The sequence below is a fragment of the Carassius carassius genome, chromosome 24 (genome assembly GCF_963082965.1).
Source record: "Carassius carassius chromosome 24, fCarCar2.1, whole genome shotgun sequence".
Taxonomy (NCBI): Eukaryota; Metazoa; Chordata; class Actinopteri; order Cypriniformes; family Cyprinidae; genus Carassius; species Carassius carassius.
This window is the reverse complement of record NC_081778.1, coordinates 25,975,956-26,001,949: the sequence shown is the minus strand read 5'-3', so window position 1 is coordinate 26,001,949 and position 25,994 is coordinate 25,975,956. Positions and strand designations below refer to the sequence as shown.

The window sequence follows — 25,994 nt, the reverse complement described above, 5'->3', positions numbered from 1 at the left end:
AAAGCGGTTACAGTTTCAGTGTGGGATAAATGTATCATGTTTAGATGACAACGCTATTCTCTGCAGAAACAAGAAATACAGTTAATGAGCCCAATATAGATGTGCTGAATCACTTATGATTCGTTGGTACTACAAAAACATGGACATGCATTGTGGCACTTTTAACATTTCAACACAATACAATATTTGATGCTACATTTATGCTTTTCAGTCTTTTTGAAAAGAAAACAAATTAGCAACAGGCTCATATTTAGGGCAGGACAGGGTCTTTATATATGTGAATAAATCTGTGTGTCTCATTAATAACATTCTGAGAGGCCAATGGTGAAAACTTCTTACAGCCTCCTCAAATTTTATAATGTTGCATTTATAACATATCCTTTTACAAAAATGACCTGAACACAATAGCATAACATGGCATTACCCACTTGACCTAAATGAAGGAAATTAGAAGTGTTTTGTTGTGTTATGCATAGCCATTATAGCTATGTCAACTTACCTGACAAAGACCAAGGTAATTTAAGTTGGCCTCATCATTGACCTTATAACCCAATAACAGTTTTAAAACTAAATATTATGCCTTTATAACCCTATCAGTTGGGACTACTTTAACTACTACCTGCGTAAACGCAGTGTTGCTTACCTCACACACTAACTCACATGACCAGGCAGTTATAAAGGCAGATTTAATCTGTGGTTTATTTCTAAGAAACATGTATATGCATGTTTCCAGCGAGAAGGAAAAGCGAAAGGCACCACATGAACACCAGACAACGTTAAATACAAGGATCAGTGTTTATCCAGATTAGTCCCTGCCCCTTCTCCCACACCACAAGTGACGCTTCCATTCCCTGCTCCTACCCTCAGCCATATTGAAAGTGCAGTTTCTGAGTTTGGCTGCACGGGAAGGAGGCAGAACAACGTACAAGTGACGCTTTTTGAATTTGGAATTTAAATATTTTATCCGTTGGAAAACTAACTTGAGATTGTCTACAGTCTACAGCCGTCGATCGTTTGCGTTGAGGTACGTTAAGCGCGCGCGTGCCTGTCTGTGTCTAAACTCACCAAGCGCTCGCGAACCGTCTGCTTTCCATTCGCGCCTGTCAGAGCAAGTTTGTGTTGTGATTGTTGAACGACTACTTGTTTATCGTGGTTCATTTTAATTTTTTTTCTACATTAGCTTCAGTGAAATGTGTTTCAGTCGGGTAAGTTTGATAGCTGCTGTAGGAAGTAGTCAAGAAACTATTCGTGCGCTATGGGACAGTCCAAGCGACCTGTTAGCTTGTAGCATGCTAACATGAGGAAAAACTTTGACAACGACGAAATGTAAAACTAACTTGACCACAGCAACATAGGTTTGCTGTTTAGGTAACGTTATGTTCCTCTAATTCATTGAGCATTTTAGCAAGCCAGTACAAACTCCGTCAAAGTAACTAGACTTTTAGTTGAGTTGTCAGTGTCAAAACAACTGCATTTTTGTGCAACATTTGAATTTTTAATCTGACAGAAAATCTGAAGTTGTACTCTTAACTTCGCCTGTGTGACAGCCAGTGCTCGGTGACTCATCGAAACTGCATGGTGAAAACCACCCAAGCCTGTTCCTTGCTAAACAGCATGTTATCAGTCATATAGTGATGGGATAATTGAGGAGTAACGTTAGCAGTTTTTTCTTTCCTTCAACCGCTCGTCATGGAGAACATTTGAAATTGCTTTAGATTTAAGGTCGCATAAGTTAACTAGTAACAAATTGTGGTGGCTTGGAAATACTTGGTCGAAGTGCTTTGGGTAATATTATACAGCATGTAACTGCACGAACAGGATACATGAAATTAAAAAAAATACATGGATACAAACATATTTTAGCAGAAGGGTCAGCATGGAAATTTTATGTAGTTGCTGTTAGTCTGATAACTTTTTTTTCCACCTATGCCTCATACTATGTATGATTTTCTTATGACCACACATTGAGCATTCATTTTACTTTTTTTTTTTTTTTTTTAAGACGAGATCCTCAGAACTGTTTTATATATTCTATCGTCACAGTTTCACTTCTTCATTCATATGGCTGTTTGATCCACACCTGCTCTTTTAAAAAGTGCAACGGAGTCGGTTGTTTGTATTTGTGAAGATGGATGCTGTCATACATTAATGGATATATTTAAATGTAAAATACTTTTCTTGTAAATTTGGCTTTTTCTGTTTGTACCTTTTGGACTGTGTGCAAAGTTCTTGATGTTCTCTAAGTATGTATGTATATAAAGTCAATACTAATCTTTTTTTTTCTTTCTTTTTTACGTTTGAGTGTCTGACACCTGATATGCAGAAGGAGAACTGATTCTTAAATGTTTATTTCTGCTTTTTAGTTTATTCTGCTTTTAATTTTAATAATAATATATTTTAAATGTATTATTACTAAATAAATATTAATGTGTAATATTAATTGTTTAATTTGAATAACTGGTTCTTTTGTTAACACTTTTTGTTTCCTATTGAATATAGTGGTGTTGTTGGATCCTGTTATTTAGAGAAATATTTATTGGTAGACCAGGGGCCTGTGCTTCGATGTTGCTAACTCCGTTAGCTGGATTGGATTGTTGGCGATTTGGCATGATCTTGGGTCATTTGGTTCTTCGAAACTCATCCTGGACTTGCTGTCATAGCAACAAGTCTTTAAGCTTAAACCTGCTTGGGAACAAGCTTATTTCATGTAAACAGGATTAGATTAGGGCTGCAACTAACGATTATTTTGATAATCGATTAATCTGTCGATTATTTTTACGATTAATCGATCAATCGGTTTATGTACTTATATTTTATTTTTTTCCATTTTTTCCCCAAGTAAATTATTAATAAATGGTCTTTATCCTTCAGCATAGATTTTTAAGAGATCATATCCTCATCAAAATATACCTGGAGTTGTTTTATTGTGTTAGTAATCCTTTGTCGAACTCTTCTGCAATCAGAACACTGACCCATACTCTAGCAAATTTCACAAGTAGATTTCAAATAATGTTTTCACCATGGCAGTCCATAGAGCTCCTAAAGTAGTTTAACATCCCGAACAAAGCTTAAGCAATCTTTCAGAACATATTTCCACGAAGAATAAGGATAAAACAGAATAAAATTGCAGTGCATTGTATTTTATTATTTACTGGGAAACAGCTTTATAGCTTATGCTGTGAAATTGTAAACAATCCTTCGAAAAAAGTGCCAATGGCATGAAACCTGAATGGAACTCACAATTTAAAGTAAAATCCATCAGAAGGTTTTCCAGAAAAAAAAAATTGGACACACACAAAAAACCTGCTGTGTGAAAAAGAGCAGTGAATACTTAGAAAAAAAGTGAATTTCAAATATCTTTAAACATTTACCTCTCTCATTCAGTCATAATTAGGCTGCACGACTGAATTTTGAACTGGTAAACGACAAACTGATCACAGAACATGTTTGTAAAGGTTTAAATGTTAACTGTTAAAAAGCAATGTTATCAGGTTTTACGACTTAACATTTGCAAACAACATTGTACTGGAGAATCTGCACAAATAAAAGTCTTAGGGGCCGTTCACAAATCGCGCCTAAAAACGCGTGGAAAACGCTAGGCGCACCGCTTTCTCCTTCTTTCCATAGCGCTCGGGCAGCAGCGCCCCTGAGGCTTCTGCCTTTGCTAAGCAACCATGACGTGCTCTCTCCTTGAAGACGCGGAAATTTCAGCAAAGGATAAATGGATTTGCAGCTCAAAAAATCGCTTGCAGTAGCTCTGCTACTAAATTTATTTCAAAATGGAAATCCATATACAACTATGATCAGCTGTTCCTTTCATCTTGACTGAGCTTTTAACGTTGTTACGGGAAAGGATGAAGCTGATTGGTTAGTTCTTGTCACATGACCCGCGGTGTGCTTGCAGCATTCTGAAAAGTTGAAATGTTTTTAACTCGATGCGGTGCGGTGTTGGAAATAACGAACTTGAGCGCGCAAAAGACGCGATATGTGAATGTCCCCTTAAACAGTTCAGTAGTGCAGAGTTTACAGGTTACGCTTCTTTTTTGAAGGCTCAAAGTAAAGTTCTCCCACACATAAACATCATATATGATGTCTATGCTCCCACATCACGCTTGAATGCTGCAGAGACGCTGTTCGGGGAGCACGTGACATAAAACGAGGCCAGCTATTGGCTATTCGCTACTTCTCCTGCTGTACTGGCCGAGTAAAACCTCCGGTGGCTCATTACTGCCACACTTTGGTCACCGCAGATTTGAAATATGCACGAAATGAGCCGCTTACGGCACATAAAAGTTATTTAGCAACGAATCGATGACTAAATTAGTTGACAACTAACTTAATAATCGATTTTAATCGATTAAATCGATTCGTTGTTTCAGCTCTAGATTAGATTGCATCTTTTTAAAAGGAATTGATATTTAAAATCTGTCCCAGCCACTGCTACTTCGTTACAAGAGTACCCTACCGATCAGGGAACAATAATTAAAAATAAAAATAAAAACATTTAATTAGAAAATAATATTAGAGTGTTGTGGAGTCTAGACGCATCCAGTTTTACGTATTGAAAGATTTATTTGTGATAAAATAATTACTTTATTATTGATTTAGAGCATTACACACATGATATACAGTTAATCTGAGTGGTGACAAATCTGCTTTAAAGATAAAATTACATGAATTGCTAATTACAACATTGAAATAAAAATGTAAAGCCTGTACAAATACTATAAATCGAGAATATAAATAATTGGGAATCATGAAAATAATAAATTAAATATAAACCGTGCACATTTCATTTAACTGGCTGTTTGTTGATATAGGTCTAGAAATTTAACAAGTTCTTCGTCAGGTGTCTTTTTTTAGTTATATGATCTGTCATTACTTTGCTTTCTTGCCACCAGCCAATCGCTGCATTGCTGATTATGGTTTAGAGTATCAATACATCTGCCCTTTTTGGGGGAACACGAGAACACACTTTAATTTTAGACAACTTAATAAAATCTGTTAATTTGTTTGAAGAACCAAATTAACCAGAGATCAGTTATCACTATTAAAAGATCCGGCATCTTTCAAATCATCTCGGATGTATTAAGCGAGGTATGAAGAACAGGCCCCGTATATTGAAGAACCAAAAACAAACAAAAAAATAGAAATGTGTGAATATCAGTTATATATATATATTTATAAAAACTCTGCTTGGATCAGAGCATTTGCTGAACAACTTGTATGTTTTCAGTATAAAGGAAACACGTTTTCATGGTGCATTCCTTCATTTACTCTTATTTCTTACCTTGATGCTACTTGTCCAACCAGGCATTTCAGACGTGAAAGTAAGTTAATTGTTCAAAATAATCATGTTTACCAGCCTCGCTTGATTCTACTACTTTACTTGATGCTCTCACTGAGTACAATTGGTCTCACTTTCCTAATAAAGTCAAAATAGATAACCTTTCTTCAGAACAGTAATACATTTTATGGATAGGTCAAGATTAAAGTTTAAAGTTCAATTCTGTTAGGCTTTGAGTTGATTTTGTTTCTGCATTGCAGTCATTACTCTGTCATTGACCTCACCATGTTTGCTGTGATTTTGTGCAATGATTCTTTTCAGCAAAAATCTTAATTGTAAATGCATTATGACTTCCAAAGATGTTGAGTCAACCATTTATAATGGTCTAAATGAATCTTACAAGTAATAATATGATTTTGGTACATCCAAGGATCAGTCTGTGCTTATGCAAGTCTGTCTGGTGCTAACTTAGTCATGTCTATAATGATGGGTACAGACATATCAGTGTCAGCAAGACAGACAGCAGGGTCCAACTGAAATGTTGTGCGGTGTAATGAAGCAAAAGTGACTTTTGTTTTGTTATATTCAGTTATTCACCAAAGATTATGCTCTATTAAGAGGTCTTTACTAAGTGTAGACTTGGTCTACCAAACTTGTAACTACCAGTTAGCAGGAATTCATATGAGATTTTAATGTTTGCATATCCAAATATCTGATAAGGGGCCTGTTTGAATCGCTCCTTTCTTTAAAGCTGCCCACAGTTTAAGGTCATTTTTCATATAGAGGGTTGTCAAATTGAGCATTGCCTATATTCAAGGCTCTATTCATCACAAGGTCAAATACGTCATTGAAAGTAAAAAAAAAAAAAAATAATAATAATTCTGGATTGATTCGCAAAAAACTAAATGGAATTTGAGTTTATCAAATTAAAGTTCTATTTAGCAGCCAATGAAGAATTTGGAATCAAATTTGAGTCCTAAGTCAAAATTTAACTGAATCATGAGGTGCCAAAAAATATCCACTCCTTGCTTTGCCATCGAAACAACTTTAAATAGACACAAGAAGTGTTTGTCGTTTAATCCATAGAACAGATCTTGCTGTGATTAGTTGGAAATCATCTTATGTCTTCAGTGTAACCAAGTTCCTGGAAATAGTGATTTTTACCCTTGAGGTGGGTTTTGACTTGTGTAAAAAAAGGATTAAGATGGAAACAGATTTGCTGAATAAAAGTCATCCATGCGCGTCAAAAGTAATTTGACTGTGCTTTGGGTTGGGATAACTTGACTAACCATCTTGTTGCATCTAAAATGTTGTTATGGTCATTCTAAAAAGTTCAAGCCAAGACTGTCATCAAAGTATTTCTGTAGAATTGCCTTCTAGAACTGTCTTACACAACTGCGTTCCCAAACAGCAGACATCCACCTCCGAAAGAAATGACCGCATTTATTGTTTTGTCTGCTCACTCTGAGGAGCAAGTTATTTATTATATATGAAAATCATTATATTTAGTGGCTTCTCCTACTTTTCTTAGTGATATTTAGTGCCAGTCTATCAGGAGTTTTGTTCTCTTTGACTCGTACGATGGAAAAGTGCTTATTCGTAAATATATTATGTAGGGCTGCACGATATTGGGAAAAAATGATATTGCGATATTTTATTTTTCTGCGATATATATTGCGATATGAAATCTAATCTAATTTTTTCTTACAAACAAAAATGGGGTGAGCACACTTACATTCTCATTTTAAATGATTTAAACATCAGAGTATTATTTAAATTAGAGTAAATTATTTGTTTGTAACTTTAGGATATGGTTTGAATTGTTAACATGTTAACTAACATGAACTTAACACAAGCAATACTTTTTTTACTACATTTATTCATCTTTGTTTATCTTAGTTTATAAAAATACAGCTGTTTGGTAATGTTACTTCACAGTGCATTAACTATGTTAACAAATACTGTACAACTTTTGATTTCAACAATGAAGGATATAGCCTAAATGTTGAAATTAACAATGTTGTAGAAGTGCAGTTTAGTAATAGTAAATGTTAAATAATGGAGTTAAATAGTTTAATAAATAGAACATTATTGTAAAGTGTTACAGATTTTTTTAATACACCAATTCAGACGTCTCATTAGTTCAGTGTTGGACAGGTCAGTTGTTTAAACCATTCATTAAATTGAATCGGTTCAAAGGAATCATTAGTTCGCGAATCAGACGTGTACAGCAGGCGTTGTGTAATTATCTCTGCAGTTTAGGATATCGCACAAGATTTGACAACACAGAAAACATTTCATGACTGGATAGTTTTTTTTTTTTTTGACACCGTCGCGTCAATTGATTTTTATTAATATGCGCGAGGGAGAGAGAGCAAGACAGCGCTCGCATTGTTTGAAGACTGTGAAGGTGAGCGCGCGCTCTCTCTCTCTCTCTCTCTCTCTCTCTCTCTCTCTCTCTCTCTCTCTCTCTCTCTCTCTCTCCCTCTCTCTCTCTCCTCGTTCTTATATGCACCCTGTTAAACTGACAGGACCTAAAAACACATGCAAATGATAAACTTTCACTCTATGATGGTTAAGCTGTGCAATTAATCCGCGAATCACATTTGTCAAGGGCCGGGGAGCAGCTGGCCTGTACGGTTAATGAATAACGGATCAACTACGACAGCCTACATCGTACATCCTGCGATGTGACTATCGTGGATTCGTACATCGCGATATCGATAACGACACATCGTGCAGCCCTAATATTATGTGATATTCCAGTTTTGCACGTTAAATTTGCAACTTTGGATGGGAACCCAGCTATAGTTAGCATGGGCATTTATCCTGCAGAAGGCAAACTGCTTTTAAATGCATATTTACTCTATAGCTGTAAAGCCCAAGTAAATAATGATCTTATCTTGTCTGTTACCTGTGGGTTATTTACGCATGCTGATGTGACAGGATGTATGGTTAGATTTTGTGTGTGAATATTTGTATGTTTGAACAGGCGTAATCTAATTTTGTGGGCTGAAAAGTTTGAGTAACTTAAAGAAGATTCACTTTGAAGATCTTGTTTATGCCTTGAGTTGATGGAGAAACCAAAAGATCTGAATGTAGTTAAGGTTTAAAAGTTAAAAATATTCAGTGGTGTTGCTGAGAATAGTTCTGCTGTACTTCCTTAATCTTGACTTTCTGGAAGGCACTGTGTTACCATCATTTTACTGCTTTTAATTTGCCCAGAATGGTTTATTGACCGCATTAAGGTCAGACTTTTACTGTACAAAACTGCTGGTTGTTACATGTACTTTAGACTGGTTTGTTGAGTTATCCAGATGTGCAGTCATGCAAGTTTACAAGCCATCACATACTTTGCTTTTGCAGTGCTGATTTAATGCTGGTTTCAAAATAAAATAACAAAAATTCTATGTAAAAAATGTAGGCCCAACTTAATAAAACTTAATTATGTTTCAATATGTCCTACCCTATTACATGTCACCTCAAGGACATGTAATATGGATTAGCTTTAGTTAGGGCTGCTTGAGTAATCAAAACTGAAATTGCGATATGGCTTAGTGTGATTAGCAAATCGAAAAAGCCTGCAGTTTGATGAAATATGTGCTGCTTGTTTTAGAGTGAAGCTGTGATTTTAAACATGAGCTTCTTATAATACTCACTCCAAGCATCTTGATTCACAAATGCTGCTTCTCATAAACTCCATCTCTCCAAGTGCATTTTAAAACTATGTAAAAAACATGCGCAAAATCATCTATATTTTTGTGCAGCACTGCAGGGGTCTTGTCAGAATAAACTTCTTGGTTTTACGTTTTAAGAAATTGAGTGCCATAAATGTTAGCATTGTAATTTTACAGTTGTACTGTAAGAAGATTTATTTTCCTTTAAATACTTGTTTATTTTACAGAGAAATATTACAAAAGTAATATTTTTTATTTTCCTATATTTTTATTTAGTAATAATAATAATACTCCTAATACAAATAATTGTAATATTGATATGTAAGCATAATAATTTGGGGCTGAATTGTGCAACCCTATAAACAAGCACAGCAAACCTGGAGTTTTTTAAATCACCTTTGTAAATTGCAGTTGCAATTTGAGAAATGACAATTAGTTTTTATCCCCAAAGTGTACAGCACTCACTTCAGTGTTCTTTGGAATGCTGTCGTACAAGTGCAGTGGAATATTACGTCACTTTGTTAGAAGGAAAATCTCTTTCTTTCGTTCGTTCTTTAAGAGGAAAGGCCGTCTTTATCGTCTGCATTCCAGAACGTACTACACATGTATGTTGAAGTATAGATGGTTTTCCAAATCCAAACACATCCTTGTTTTTGCAGCAAGGTTGTTTTGAAAAAATACTTAAAGGACCATTTTACTGCTTTTCATCTCTCAAGGTGTCAGGTTTGTGCTTTTTCTGGTGTATTTTATTTTTTATGTGCATTAGGCTTGGAGACATATGGTTTCCAAATAGAGGCCCTGCCATAAATTCCAGATTTATGAAGCGCAATATATGCAGTTTTGTTGAAACTTGGCCCACCAGGTGTGATGCAATAAAGCATTGCATAATTAAAATCACATGGTTTCTGTTTGCTGTGCTTGATTGCTCCACTAACAGTGAAATATCACTGGTTGCAATTTCTGCATTGCATATTTTTAAATTTAAACATCAGAAATATTGTAATTGACATTTAGCATGATGCACCATTTTCACTTTCATTGTGCACAGTCTGGAAAGATCAGAGGTGAACTGTGATTGTATAAACACTTTCTTCATGTAACTTTAGTATGGCTGATATCTATATTTAATATGCAAGGCTAGATATTAGACTGTTTTCCAGGATCATTTCATCACTGTTAGTATGCTCCAGAAGTGCTTAGATAAACATGGAAACTAAGCTTGTCATTAATTAATTAGTGTAGTCTGAGCCTTCACTTGTCTTCTCATCTCTGAGCTGTTTGAGTCTTTAATCTTCTTTCATGGCCTCTCCCATCTCTTTTCCAACTTATGTCACCTTCCTGACACATTTTGAGAAGGCTTGGGACTGAAGTCATACCAAGCTCCATCACTCTTAAAATACTTTGAGCTCCTACGTGTCATTTAATCCACATCACTCTGTTGTCACTTGCCACAGGCTAATAGTACTGCCTTTTGCCACTAGGGTTGGGTATCGGTACCTATACCTTGGCTTTGATACTTGTTCCTGAACGATACCTTTTTCGATACCAATTTTCTGAAATTCGCTTTAACAAGATTACATTACACAACCTAAAACTTTAGTTTTATTTTTTTTAACTTGTTGATGTTTTTTCAGACTTAAAGACTCTTAAGCCACTGCATAAAATGTAACCAAAACAATAAAATCAGAGCATATAGTTTTAATATAGACCGACAGACAGCATCATTTCTGTTCATTTTCCACTGATTTACTTATAAGTATTAGCTACTTCCAGCACTGTCTGTCTGTGTTTTTCCTCTTACGTGATCGCTGTTTTGACTAGGGCTGTGCAAAAAAATCGATGACGATTTTCATGCGCATCTCATCAGTAAAGGCGATTCTTTGCCGATTTTGAAAGTGATTTTGTGTAGCTTGTCAGCATTTACTCTGTAATAAATGCTGCTCCACCTGAACCAGTGTTGGCAAGTCTGTGGTTGTTTTTCATGTCCGCAGGTCGAAGCAACCCCAATACCAATAACGTGATATTTAGCCCCTTAAATACGAATTTTACCAAGGCAACCCCACCAAAAACGTATATTTTAACCCTGGGACAAATTTTTTATCAGGTAACCCTCTGGAAACGCGATTGGGCTAGTTTTGGACTCGTTTTGAGAAGCAACTGGGCAGGCTTTGTTGTGAAAACCTGGCAACCCTGATCTGAACGCACGTGCTGGAGATATACCAATAATTACAGGAGCGCCTTATGAGATGCGGATGAAAATCGGATTCGATTTTTTGCACAGCCCTAGTTCTGACTCAGGTGAAGTTCATTGGCTTTATCAGTGTGTTTGAAAGTATATTTTTTTAGATTATTGGTGATTCCATAGGCTCTCTCGCTCGCGCATCTGCGCGGTTTAAAACACCAAACAGTTATGTTATGACAAGAACAAAGAGTCTCTCTCTTGCTCCACACATGCATGATAATATCGTGTATTGTCGATCTAACGGGCTGATGATATGACAATTTGAAAAATGGCCATATCGCCCAACACTAGTGCACACTATTGCTGAAAAACACAATCACTACTTAGCAGTCAGATGTCTGTATGCACAAAGGCACAGACCCTTAAATGAGAGACTATCTGCAAATTTAACTTTTTTTAGTTATAAGTGACCATTTGTGCGTTGTTTTTGCTGTTGATTGACATATCTGACAGCTCCTGCTTTCCTCCGGCAGATGGACTATCAGGTTGCTTGGCTTCTGGAGGGCCAGGTGCTGGCTGCTAGACCTGCAGTGTGTTAGCGTTTTGCAGAGAAAGAGAGGCCTGGTCTGCACCTGCTGCTCTTCTCCCACTTGCAGATGTCTTTGATCTTTCAAGTGTCCAAAAGCACTTTTCCGTGTAGCATCTGATGTACTGCAAAGCCACTGTGAAATGAGGGGGAAAACATCACACCCTCTGTTACAATCATCCTTTACAATTATAACTGTTTGCTGTGACCCAAGGAAACTTAAAAAAAGGACACAATAAATTGATTAAAAAAAAACATTTAGAATATCAATATTTCTATTTCTTTAAATGCTGTTCGAAATAAACAAACTATGTATTATGTAACTACAGTACATATGTACATGTAATGGCGATCTGAGCCCTGTTCCGTTCTTTGCCATTTCCACAAGGGTGTTTCACAAAAGATCTGACACGTAAATCCATAACTTAGTGTAAAAGTTAGCTTTTTCTTTGTCAAGTTATATTATAAAAGAAATCTAACTCATGTAAATATATTGCAAGTATTTGATTGCTCATCCCTTGATGAAACATTCTCTTTGGTTCCTGCCTGTTAAATGATGAAAGAGCTTTTGGAGGGTTTGAGTACCGGATGAAACATGCTGTGGCTAATGCTTTAGTGAGTCATAGTGGAGAGATCGTAATTGAAATTAGACAGGCACCCATCCATCTGTCTTTGTCATAAAGGCTGGCAGAATTAGAATGACATCTCTCTACATGGCCAGTGTGTCCAGTGAAGGCCTTGCAGTCTTCTTTTCCAGATCACATTCACTCAGTCATTGCCAGCAGGTCTTCTTATCAAATTCGGTCAGCGACTCATATGCTTCAGCAAAGGAAATTAGCATGAGCAATCTAGTGAAGCAGGCAAGAAATATGGCTCTTTATCTTTTGTGCTTCGAGGGGCTACAGTGATTAATATGCACTTCCAAGCATGTTTGTATTTATTGATCTCTGCAACTAGAATATTTTTCACAATTTTCTAGCAATACATTAAAAATAAGTTTTAATAATATTAATAGCACAGCTTGACATCATCTCACTGACATGTCTTTACAACCCTTGTGTTTTTTCTTTTAACTTGACGTTATGTAGAGTATTAGATATAAAGAAAAATCATGCTTGCTTAGAGTCTCAAATGTTTGGTATATCACTCATCCAAGGATTCCACATTGGAATGTGTTATTTTTGTGAGTGGTATGAATATCTTTTGCCGTGCTTCTGATGCTGATTTCAGGTAAAATGAGGTTTTCCCATTCCTGATTTGACATTATTTTTTTGTATTGAGATGGAGAATATACCTCTCATTTACAGGTGAGAAGGTCTAGCTCGCAAATGGCTAAAATAAATGAGCTTGTGTCATTGCTAAGAGTTGCTAAGTGCTTATCACTGACTTTTCTGTAACTCAGCAACACGAGAGCGAACCTTTTACAAGGCAGTTATTTATGCGTTTTAAACCAGAGGCTGTATTAGGAAAACCTCTGTTTGGAGCACAACATGACACATTTTGTCCTAGCAATGCATTTCTTTTCTTTGGAACACAATAGAAGATATTTTTTTGTCCATACCATGAAAGTCAGTGGGGTCCAATGTTGTTTGAAGTGCATGGGCTTTCTTTTTTTGCAAAAGAAACTAAGTGATACAGGTTTGGAACAACATGAGGATGAGTAAATAATGATGTCTTTAAAAACGTTGAAACTGGCTACTCTCAAAAGAGAAAGGGAAAAGGTTTTATTATTAGGTTTTGTCTGCGAGGTTAAATTTTACAGTAAGTACATTTTAAAAGTTTGACATCAGTCGATAACGATAATTATCACAATACATTTTAAATCTTTATTTCTTTTAAAGTTTAAAGGTTAATTGTGGTTTTAAACTACTCTTTATGGTCCAAATATGGCCAACACTTGAATTCTTTACACTTTTCCATTCTTTTTTCCTTAACAATATAAATATCTTAATGGAAAATAAAAATGTTGTTTCAAATCATGACATAGGTTTGTGCTATTTTGATGACTGGTATCTTCAGCATAGTTTGCAGTGCAGGCTGCAATATTAATATAATTTTTTTTGCTCTCTTAGAAATGCACATTTGAAAGTAAGCTTGAGTTGGGATCCAGATGTAAATTTATGTTCACTATCAAAGCAGTATCATCTGTAATTATATGGTGAAATGTATTTATTCTGACTAGGACTGGGAAAATAAATCGATGCATTGCAAATCGAGAAATGATTCAGTATCGATTCTGCGATTTTCTGAATTCATCGCAATTCTTTGAATTGATTCTGAGCTTAGTTTTGAACAGCAGATGGCACTGCATGCTTTAGAAACAGCCGTTCTCTGCTTGTTTCCAAATCTTTACACACACTTGTACCTAAAATAATCATTCATAAAATAAGAAAAGGTTGAAGCGAATTACAAGGGTGGTCACAGTGGGCTGTGTTTACATTAATCTCATGTCATAAAAGAATTCTGAGCTGAGGTGAAATTAACGTTACATAACTAAGCCGAACGCACAAGCGCTTTTTAGCACTTCATGAGCATTTGAGTGTGTGGATAAAAACTAGATTAGAGCTGTTAAACACTAAGTTCAGAATCGATTCCAGAGGAATTGCAATGCATTCTGAAAATCACAGAATCGTCCACAAATCGATCCTGCATCAATTTATCGTCCCAGCTCGATAAATTTTATTAAAATTAACCATTGGTCTTCCATAGCAAACAATCTTTATCATAACCACAGTTAAAACCACACATATGTAGCACCTCAATAGCAGGTAAAATGTAACTAATGTAAAACAGTAGTCTAAATCCATTTATTTAAAAGGCACAAATGCTATAGCTTAATCTCAAATATACTGTAATTATATTCCATTGCTTCAACGTATTTAATAAATGTATACGTTAATATAATACAATTTTATATTAATATCCCACATTTCTGTCGCAATACCATGGTACAGTTGGTGTTACTACAGTAAATCTACAGTACTGTTTAGTGGTCACGTGACTGAGACCGATCATTCCGGCATTGAACCCGGGTCGGGGACCTAGTAACATTGCCGGGTTCGACCCGGGACGAGCACTGTGTGAACAAAAGCCAGATCTAATGCTGTGTCGAAGTGATGACGCATGTTATCACGCGACTCTTTTACCGGCTGTTTTGAAGGAAGATCAACGTTCACGACGAAAAAATGTGCAAACTGTAATGAAGCAGAGATCAGTTTGTTCCTCACTTTCCGGGCTGACGCCGAGATCGTTCGCTTGCTTCAGTGAAAGTATAACGTGCCTAACGTTTTCGATTCGTACATTTCACATCACGCCCTGATGTCACGTGTCGTTACGGGATCGTTACGGGTGGTGTGAGAAAGCACGCACATATCCCGGGTAATCACTGGCAGTGTGAAAGTGCAAAATCTAGCGACCCGGGAACAATTGCCAGAACACTTTACCCGTGTATTTGCCGGAATGGCAGTGTGAAAGGGGCTTTAGTGAGCTCACGCATCTCTGCTGTTTGAATTTTGTGGAGAGTAGATAAATGGTCTGTTTGGCACAGTTCTGCTTTTGGTGCATAAACATTACATTGAACATTTATTTAACTCTTGTTAGCAATTTATCAAGGTAGATTGTCGCGATAATTATCATTACCATTTTATCGTCCAGCCCTACTTTGTGTGCAAAACTGTCCTCTTTCATGTAGTATTGCCATGACATTGTGGCAGATTCAGTCTAGACTTTGTATTTGTCTGTAACATAGTTGTGTTAAAACTGCAGAAACACGAAAAGCACAGTGCTTCTAATACTCAAAGCACCACTGGTTTTCACTGTAGAACTTGAAACGCTAGGAACTGGAATATGTTTAGCTATTTTAAACATGTAGTAGTACAGCATGTGTGGAATACCCTTGCATGAGTTTTCATTTTAATAAGGAGGAAGTGAGTCAGGAAAGTGCTGCTGCAGGAGGTGGTGGAGTCCTTTCACTGAGTTTCAGACATGCAGAGCTTCTCTACAAACTCTTTTTTTACTTCAAAATGATTGCTGAGCTCCTCTGAACATCTATGTTAAAGATTGCATGATAATTATTCACATATTTGTTTTCTCACAAAAGTTTCATCTTTTAAATGAATCCCCTTTGAAGCAGTCACTGCAGCCATAGACACTTGGAAAAAAAAATCTCTTGTCTTGCTTTTTTGGACATCCCAATGCAAGCGATATGTTTTTTAAGATGCTTGTGCTAAAAATACTCTTAACTTTTGAAAGTGTCTTGAGAGATCCATGCATTCTTTTCAACTGACACTTCTTTTTGGCACTTGGTGAGATGTTGTCTGATATGGTGTTACTGTAGCTATTCAAATGTACATATCTGCTAACATTAAAGGAATAGTTCACCCAAAAAATTATTATTACGTCATTTACTTATTTCATGTTACATACGAATAACGCACAAAGTACTTCTGTGGTATTTTGTAGAAATTTTCATTCATTTTTATCTTTACGATTAATGTCATTGGGGTCTAATACAGTAAGTGTTTATAGACACAAAAACACTTTTGTGTAGCGTCTTTTGAAGAAAGAAGTCATACAGGTTTGGAACATGACACGCCTTTCATTTAGTCAACTATCTCTAGTCTGTCACTAGTAGTAGTTCTAGTTGGGGAAGATTAGTTGTGTGGTAATGTTTCCTGCTCTGGGGGTGGTGCGATTGGAGCAGATTGCATTAGATAATTATGTGGTTTGTGTGTGAAGTTTGAAGTTGTACATGGGCACACTTGCTTTTTCAACATCGAGGTCAATGTGTAGGATGTATTAAATGTCATGGACCTCTCTTGGTTATGGGGCTCGTTTTGTGTGCTCTGTCCTCAGATTACAATATGATAGTCATAACGGGGGCAGAACTGGGGTTTACCTTATCCATGGCATCATGGAAATACGCCCAGTATTGTTTTCTAGTCTCATAATCCCCTAGCGTTTAACTCCTCTTTTACTGATTTATGAGTTCACCAAGCTTCACACTGATACCCTTCTTACCCTTGGCGTCTACCGACCTCAGATTTCTGTTTTATTCAAACACTCTGTATCTTGGAAACCCAGCTGGCATGACACAGAGACCGGGTTTGAGCATTTCTAATTCACAAAGAGGGAAATGAGTTGATACCAAAGTGTGTAGCTTTTGCATGACTCTAAACCAGAGTGTGTTCGTCACAATCTGCACTGCCATCTGAAGCAGCCTGGTAAACTCTGGATTATGTCATTTGTTTACGTCGAAAGGCAAGTGAATAACAAGGGTGACACTACAGTATTACACACTTATTAAATGTATCAGTAGCATTATGAGATGTGTATATCATCTGCTGCCACGTGTTGTTTCTTTTTAACTAGTGCAGTTCATTTCTTAGACCAGCACAGCTAACACTGAAGAGGCAGACAGACAGGATGTAATGTGAGAATGATCAGATCCTGTTGTCCTACCTTGAAAAGCTCATGTAGCTCTGTTTCTCTCTGACGCTGTGAAAAGATACCTTGTTATAATGATCAAAGATGCAGGGTTGCTTTAGACTGATTGGAGGTTTACTATTAAAGCTGCAATTAATGTCGCTTTTCTGTGATAAATTATATTGCCTTTTATATTCATTATTTTATTGTGAAAGCATGTCAGTATACATCTTAACTCATGGTCTCCGCCAAACAATCTGCAGATTGAAAGATTTAATAAAAAAATAAAAATAATTAAATTGCCTACAATGATGTATATTGTGCTGCGGGAACACTCGTTTTTCTTATCCTTTGAACAGATTTGTCTTTCTTTTAATGATGTATGAGACCGCTCTTTATTAACAGTAATCCTGTATTAGTCATTGTTAGTCAAAAATATTGTTGGGTAGCCTTCTCACAATACTACATTTTCACCAGAAAAATGTCACAATTCTTGTATCCGGAGCAAAAAACCAATATGCTGTCCTGTATGTTTGTATGTATATATTTTAAAATGTAATTTATTACTTTGATGGCAAAACTTAATTTTCAGCAGCCATTATTCCAATCTTCAGTGTCACATGATCCTTCAGAAATAATTATAATATGCTAATTTCTTATTATTATCAGTTTTGAACAGTTGTGCGGCATAATTTTGTTGAAACTGATGCATTTTTTAGGATTCTTTGAATAATTTCTTTAAAATAGAAATATTTTGTAACATTATGAATGGATTTATAGTCACTTTGATCAATTTAATGTATCCTTTTTGGGAACTTTTGGGAAATTTTATTTTTTTAAATAATTTTTCAAACTTGAACGGTATTTCAAATCAACATTGTTTGCTTCAGGTGTTTGTCAACTTAGGACAAGTTGCTTTGTTTTTTTTTGAGTAATTGTTCACATTTACAGTCAGTAATCGGAGCAAAAATGAGTAGGGAATGGTTGGATGCATTATTGTGCTGAAGTTTAATGATATCAATGGTTAATCAGTTATATTCATTGATAATGCTTGTATTTTAATGAAATATTCTTCTAATGAAATAGCTAGTCTTTCAAAGCACTTGGCAACCTGACTTTGAAAATATGCTGATGATTTTTTTAAACGAAAGCATTGAGTAGCCGTTGATTCAAAATTGGCCAGATTCAGGGAACTATTAAAAGGCCACAAAGAATTGGTTAAGATTTGATAAACCACAAGTGTTCCTTCCTTATGTCTGTATGGTTTTATCTCTCTATGTGTACTGATATTGTCCGAGCCATTATATTCAGTGTCTGTTATTGCTCCAATCATAACCTCTTATTTTTTTGTCTTTCCCAGGCATCTGAAAGATGGTGGACCGCTTGGCCAATAGTGAGGCCAACTCTAAGCGAATCGGGGTCGTGGAAGCATGCTTTGGCACAGCAGGACAACCGTTGGCCATCCCAGGTCGAGTGCTCATAGGAGAGGGTGTTCTCACAAAGCTGTGCCGCAAAAGGCCCAAAGCGCGACAGTTCTTCCTCTTTAACGACATCCTGGTGTACGGCAACATCGTCATCCAGAAGAAGAAGTACAATAAGCAGCACATCATCCCTCTGGAGAGCGTCACCATAGACACTGTAGAGGATGAGGGCGACCTCCGCAATGGCTGGTTCATTAAAACACCCACCAAATCCTTTGCCGTCTACGCCGCCACAGCATCAGAGAAGTCTGAGTGGATGAGCCACATCAGCAAGTGCGTCTCGGACCTACTAGAAAAAAGCGGGAAATCTCCCACCGGTGAGCACGCAGCTGTCTGGGTGCCTGACTCTGAGGCGACCGTGTGCATGCGCTGCCAGAAGATCAAATTCAACCCCGTTAACCGGCGCCACCATTGCCGGAAATGCGGCTTTGTTGTGTGTGGCCCCTGTTCAGAGAAGAAGTTCCTGCTTCCCAGTCAGTCGACCAAGCCTGTGCGTGTGTGTGAGTTCTGTTACAAGCAGCTCTCCTCGGACTCCTACAGCCATCTGGAGATTTCCGGCAACAACATCTCGGACGACGACGACGATGATGACAGCAGTGACTGAGGGTCACTTTTAGGAATATTGACAACTGATCTACTGATCATATCCCATTATAATAGTCTAATATTCATTCAGGGTTTTCAAAGGTTCCTGTGGCGATAACACTTTTGATTAGAGACCCCCGTGCATATGAACAAAAGGTTTGATGGGAATTGTTCCTGCGTATTAATGAACACTACTTTCACATTAAAGTCACTCTCATAGTCCACTTTAACCGCTTTCATGTTAGATGCATTTATTGGCAAAGGTGCTCCTTCATCTTATTTTGAACTTTTTTCCCTTTCTTTTTTGCTACTGTATTTTTACTGAGTGATGCTGCTATCCGCAGGAAGAAGAAAATTTTGGTTAATGTGATCGCAAGCTGTTCCTAGACATACACTCCCTCAGGTGAAACCGTGTAGTTTTAAACGAGGAGCTGCACCACTAACAAACCGTGAAAGCTTGCGGTCAGCGAAGATCTTCTGGATCTCACTTGGCTTAGTGTCTAGTAATTGCAAATGACATATCAGATAGACGCTACTAAGCTTGTAAATCCTTGTATTTAATGCTGTGGTGCAGGAAGTCTGTTGCAAAGTTCATCTGACAAGGTCATTACTGCCTTAGTGCCTTCTTATTTATCCTCAGGATCGAGAAATTAGAAACTATTTTTTGTTTACTACTTTGCTTTGAGACACCGGCCTTTATCTGATGGCACATTGCATGATGTATTCTGTTGAGAGGTGTACAGGTAACATTGACTGACCTTTTTTTTTTTAGGTTATAGTCAAAATTAGTTCAGTTGAGTACAGTTCATATCATTATAATATCTCTTTCCAAATAGCTTTTGGAAATTTCTGTGATTCCAGCTGTAGTATTTTCTCACATCCTGCATCTGTAGTCCACATGCCCTAAACTATGATGGTATCTCTCCAGCCCCGATCTCAACTCACAGGAATCACTAAGGGCACATGTCACTAAGGCGAAGGACGCACTAGGACTCACTATCCATTCCGCCTGACCTCTCTCTTCGAGTTCTCTGTGTTGAAGTCACATGTTGGGTCTGGACAGTCAGTTCTACATGTTTTGAACGGGAATCGAAAGCATTATGAGGAAGCGACTGTCAAACAGGCGCCTTTTGTTTCGTTTTTTTTATGGTTGTTTGACACAAGAAAAACTGCACTAACAACTTTCCAAAGTGGTTTTAATAAATGACTGTTGGACACTTTAGAGAGATACTGTAGTATATTTTATCAACGATCTGCCAATTTTACAGTGGTTTTTACTTCCACACAAGTCAAGCTAGTGGGAGAATCAGCTATACTGCTCGAAAACACATCTTAGTACTGAATACTTGATCACCTGTTAAGATGGCATATTTTGTTTGTCAGAATAATAAAACTGACATTGAAAAGGGATATTTAATTAAACTCTCAGTCTAGTTCACATGCAGTTACAGATACACTGAAGTGAAAAGTATATATATATATATATATTTTTTTTTTTTTTGCTTTTACACTTATGTGAGACTTAGAACTAGGTTTACCATGATTGACTCAAGGTAATTATCTAATCTTGCTTTTGAAATCTAACGTTAGATTCCAGGATAATTGTATATGGCATCATGTTTGAGTTAATGAATTGGTCTAATCGTTCCAAAATTAACCTGAGATTGTTTTAATTTTACTTATATGTCGTAATATTCTACTTCAGTTGTAATATTTTGAGATGATTGTTTTGATTTTGCATGTTGTAAACTTTTGTATATATATTTTACTCTTAGTTGGGCTTGCTGCTTTTAGGTTTTTTTTTTCATAGTGTTTCCGTGTGGTTCATGTGTGCATTTACTGAACACCTCTGGATCAGCTTACCAGCATTTTTCTTCTCACTGCAAACCACAAGAGAGGGGTGGGGCATGATTGGGGAGAGGCTTGGTTAGTATGTGGGCGGAAACTACATGTCTTTACAAATCTGGCTTTCAAATGCAAGAGAATAGATCCGAGTAGAGGATGATCAGGAGTGACATTTACATTCCATTTATTTCCTTTTGTGATTTCTTGTACATGTAATTTATGATTCCCTTATTCTTGAATGGATTTTGGGGGATTTCTGTTTCTTGTACATTTTTAATTCTCATTTAAAACTCTGAAAGGGCTGAAAATTGAATGTAATCCATGTTATCATTATAAGATACTAATTCTGAGAAATATATGCATTGCTTAAACTCTTGTCTTGTCTTCTGTAATACTTGGCAAATGCAATACCAATGGCATATGCAACAGAGTATTAATGTCATTGGAAGTAGGACTCACTGGGATAGGAACCAAACTTTGTGATGGATATTCTGTCTGTTACAGTTTAGTCTATTTGTGTCAGCTTTTGTATGGTAATCCATGCCACGTGCGGCAGTATGTTAAGGGGGTTGCTGTTAATTGCTCTGTTACTGGTGTTAATGTGCCATTTAAATTCCTTAGTTGACTTGATTCCTTATTTTATGTTTGACTAGCATTTCTTCTGAAACTTCTGAGCTTTTTAAGGAGTCAGACCATTATGGCGTTATTGGCACTCTTGGAACAAATCACTGAAGCCTGAAATACAAAAGTCACGCATTTCTATGCTGGTAATTGACAAGCATGGAAATAAATGGGTTGCTTAAACCACTCATTTGTGCTGTAGTGTGACACGAATGTCAATAATATTTGGTTTTTGCCACTCAATTCCTTCATCAAATTGACAGTCTGGATTTTTAATAAGTGTTAGAGGTGCGGCGTGCTTAATCACTGTCAGATTTGTGGGAAATTTAAATTAACCCTGACCACCAGAACGTAAAGAATATTGGGGTGTGTCTATAATTCTAAAAGGTTCCACTGCGGATCATTTTGCTGTATAATAACCTGTCAGGACTGTTTGCTTCTCAGAGGGCCCTCGGCTGCAGATGTTGAACCCTTCTGCTCCGTGCATGGGGATTATGCTGCTGATTTAAGTGATTAAATATCACATGCTTGTCATGATGCAAGAAAAATCTCCATAATCAGTCTGGGTATATCTAGCATTAAAACAAGTTTAAGCAAGGCATTTTACATGCTAATGACCTTTACATTTTTGGAAAACAAAATCACTGGCTTAGAGCAGTCCTGCACACATTTTATCTGAGCATATTCAGAGTAATCCTTGTTCTTCTGTGCTAATACACAAGTAAAATTTAACACAGTGGTTTCCAACCATGTTCCTGGAGGCCCTCTCAAAACTGCATGTTTGCATGTCTCCTTAATCAAACACACCTGATTCAGATCATCAGCTCATTAGTAGAGACTCCAAGTCCTGAAATTGGTGTGTCCGAGAAAGGAGAGATATGCAACAAGATATGCACACTCTGCTGGTGTTGAACACATTTTAAAGGATTATTAAGGATTCTAGGTGGTTATCATGGGAATCTGTATTCTGCAGTCACATGGTCTTCTCTCATAAATAATTTCCCCTTTTCTTTCAGTCATGGTGATTAAGTGTCAGCCTTAGGCTTAGTGAAAGTGCCATTGTGAAGAGATAAAGCAAACAAAAGTGCCTAGTTTTTGTGAACAGAAGATGGTGTTCAAAGTGAAGTTCATTTAACTCACTCTTTGAACTGTAATATTCTTTACATTAAAGGAATAGTTCACCATATATTGAAAATTCTCATTATTTACTCACCATTAATCACTTTGTGTGTGTGTGTGTGTGTGTGTGTGTGTCTGTAGAATGGAACTCAGTAACCAAATCCTTTTGGTTTCTAACATGCATCAAATCATCATCTTTTGTGTTCCACAGAAGAAAGTAAGTCATAGGTTTGGAAAGACACGATGATGCTGTCTAAATGATGACAGAATTGTCATTATTGTGTGAAATATTCCACCCTCTGGGCTTCTTCGTAAATGGGTCACACTTAGCTTCCTCCCGCCCGAAAACGGGCGAAGCCTTAAAATTGTACTTTACTTTTTCCCAGGATAACCAATCAAATATATTTTTGTTCTATAATGTTTTCTGATTATTATTTAGAATTTTTAGATTTTTTTATGATACTTTGCATTAATTATATAATTTTTATGAGCTATTTTTTCCATTAGAATTAATATATCATTTTTTTTTTTATATTTATTTAAAAAAAAAAATTCAATAAATGCAGCATTTCACATCAAAATAGAGTGCCAGCCTAAAAAAAAAATGTTCCAGGAGAAGAACTTCATCTAGTGGCTTTAAAAAATAGCCACTTTTGTGTAATGTCCTGTACCAGCCTGTAGGCTGTCTATAGCTTCCTATATATCCTATGTAGAAAGGCTATTTGATTCCTTTTGTTGTTTTAGACATGATTTCTCTATCTTATTCGTTTTTTTTATTTAGATATACATTTAGATATTCTAAAAGATGATTACTTTATTTTCTTAACAAAAATGTTTAGATAAGTATCAGGTTTTGCATTATGATTACAATCAAACTATAGCATTTGGTTAGAAAGGGAACACAATGTGTGTGTGTGTGTGTGTGTGGGGGGGGGGGGGGGGGTCTTATTTGCACTCTTGATGTTCTAGAGTGTCACCCCTTCATTGCTGTACACTTTTTTTCAGCACAGTTGCTGATCTGTAGCTTGTACCACCAAAAGTTTCTCTGAGTTTTCCTATTTTTTCGTATTTCCCATTCATTTCCTATGTCGCCCGTTTTCGGGCGGGAGGAAGCTAAGTGTGACTTTTTTTTTTACGACCCTTTAACATATCAGAATCATCTCCTTGATTTTTTTGTGTGTTCATATAGGTAATACAACAAAAGTCACCAAGTTTCATACCCATCCGATGAAGCAAAAAAATTAAACATTTCAAAACGTTCAAGTTTTCGCCCGTTTTCGGGCGAAGAAGCCCAGAGGGTTAAAATGAGTAGTTCACCATAAACTTAAAATTCTCTTAATGTTTACTCACCCACATGTAAGATTTTCTTCCATAATCATATTACTATTTTTTTCCATGTATAACTTTCTTCCATTAAACACAAAAGATGTTTTGAGGTTGATGATCACATTTTTAATCATATTTCAAAAGGGACAAAAGTACTATAAATGTAGTTCCTTCTACACGCAGGAAATAGTTTATGTGACTATGCAGATATGGTTGGCTATGTTCCGAAATTGAAGAAGTTCTCTGAAAGTCCCAGTGGTGTTTTTGTATGTTCAGATTTGTCTTGTGGTCTGTGGTGTGTCTCTACGTTTTTAAACATCAGTTTAGTCTGACTGAATGCGCTTCGAGTTTGAGTTCAGTCTGTGTGTAGGTTGTGATTGAGAGGATAGAATGTCAGATTGGCTGAGATTCATCATGACGATTTTACAATGTGCTTCATAATGACAGCTAAAGTGCGCCCCCTGCTGGCACCGGGGAACAGTGGACTTTTTTGGAGAAACCTTTGATTTTGACCAGATTTTGTTTGTTTTTTGTTTTATTCTGTCCAGGAACGACCTACTTAAACACACACACACACACACACACACAAAACTGTTTCATGATGTAAAGTGAGAAAGCATACTTTGATCTGAATTTGAACCACTATTTATTTTGAAACTGATGATAAAATAATAATAGAATGGTGAGAAAAATTCTACTTCAATAATGGTGTTGCAGTCAACAATTGTACAGAAAATATATAAATATGGTAAAAAGTGTATAGACTCTGTAATCATAATTTCTGATAGTCAAAAAGTTATAGAAACCGACTATTCCACAGAAATATTGGTCATGGATATGTATATACTCTTAAGAATAAAGGTTCCAAAAGAGGGGTTCCACACTGATGCCATAAAAGAAACATTAAAAAATTTCCCCAAAGACTCAAAGAACCTTAAAATAAACAGTTCTTAAAACTAACTGTGTGTGTTTATATATATATTTTATATATATATATATATAAAATATGCACACACACACTTGCATGAGAGTAGGAGAAAATATATTTTTCCATTCCAAAAATTTTATTTTTTTTAAATTATATAATTATAATTACATTCATTTCCAAAATTACATTTTTCCATAACAACCATCATTACTATGCAAAAGCCTGCTTTATGACTGCACAATTTAGAACTGTCTGGGCTTTCTGATACTATGCTTTGTGTAACATGTGGCCCCCTGCAGCACTGCAAAGTTTGAATTCAGTTTTTGCCTTTTTAGTGTTTTTTTTTTTTTTTAGACCCTTTTTGAAGCACTGTGAAGCACCATTAAATAGCAAAAGCTTTGTAATGATTGTTTAAAAATGTCTACTTTTGTGTTCCACAGAAATTACCAGCATACAGTCTGGGAAAGAAATGTTTCATTTTTAGCTGAACTCTTTCTTTGCCATACACTGCTTAGTGAAGGATAGTGTTTAGCAAGGGAAATATTTTTGACTGAACGTAATTACATTTTTTGAAGCTCCACAGCTGCAGCTTGATGAATGTCATCTTATCAAAGGCAACACGTCTTGTGTAAGAGGAATAGTATTTATAGAAATCCAAGTGACTGAAGGTGTGAGAAGTGTTGTATTGCTGTCATTCTCATGCATTATGCATCTTAACTCTGGCTTTTACATTCGTGCACCTAGATTACCTTTCTGATCTAAACATCTCTGCATTTGAACCAACTAGTTAATGAAACTTAATTGTTCTACAAATGTAGGCCTTGAATTTGAAGGAGACATCTGTGGTGCTTCTTTAAAATCCCAAATCTAAACGTTACTCCTGTCATTTTGTCTGGTTGCACTGTTGAAACTCAGTCCATGTTTTTGTAAAGA

At 36.4% G+C, this 25,994-nt stretch overlaps 1 protein-coding gene across 1 annotated transcript; it reads left to right on the top strand.

Annotated features, from left to right (window-relative positions):
- The first annotated feature begins 815 nt into the window (after positions 1-815).
- Positions 816-21,438, top strand: LOC132103292 (pleckstrin homology domain-containing family F member 2-like). The gene is made up of 2 exons (XM_059508276.1): positions 816-1,024; positions 18,517-21,438. Exon 2 carries the CDS (start codon positions 18,528-18,530, stop codon positions 19,239-19,241), a length of 714 nt encoding a protein of 237 aa, XP_059364259.1. The 5' UTR covers positions 816-1,024; positions 18,517-18,527; the 3' UTR covers positions 19,242-21,438.
- The last annotated feature ends 4,556 nt before the right edge of the window (positions 21,439-25,994 follow it).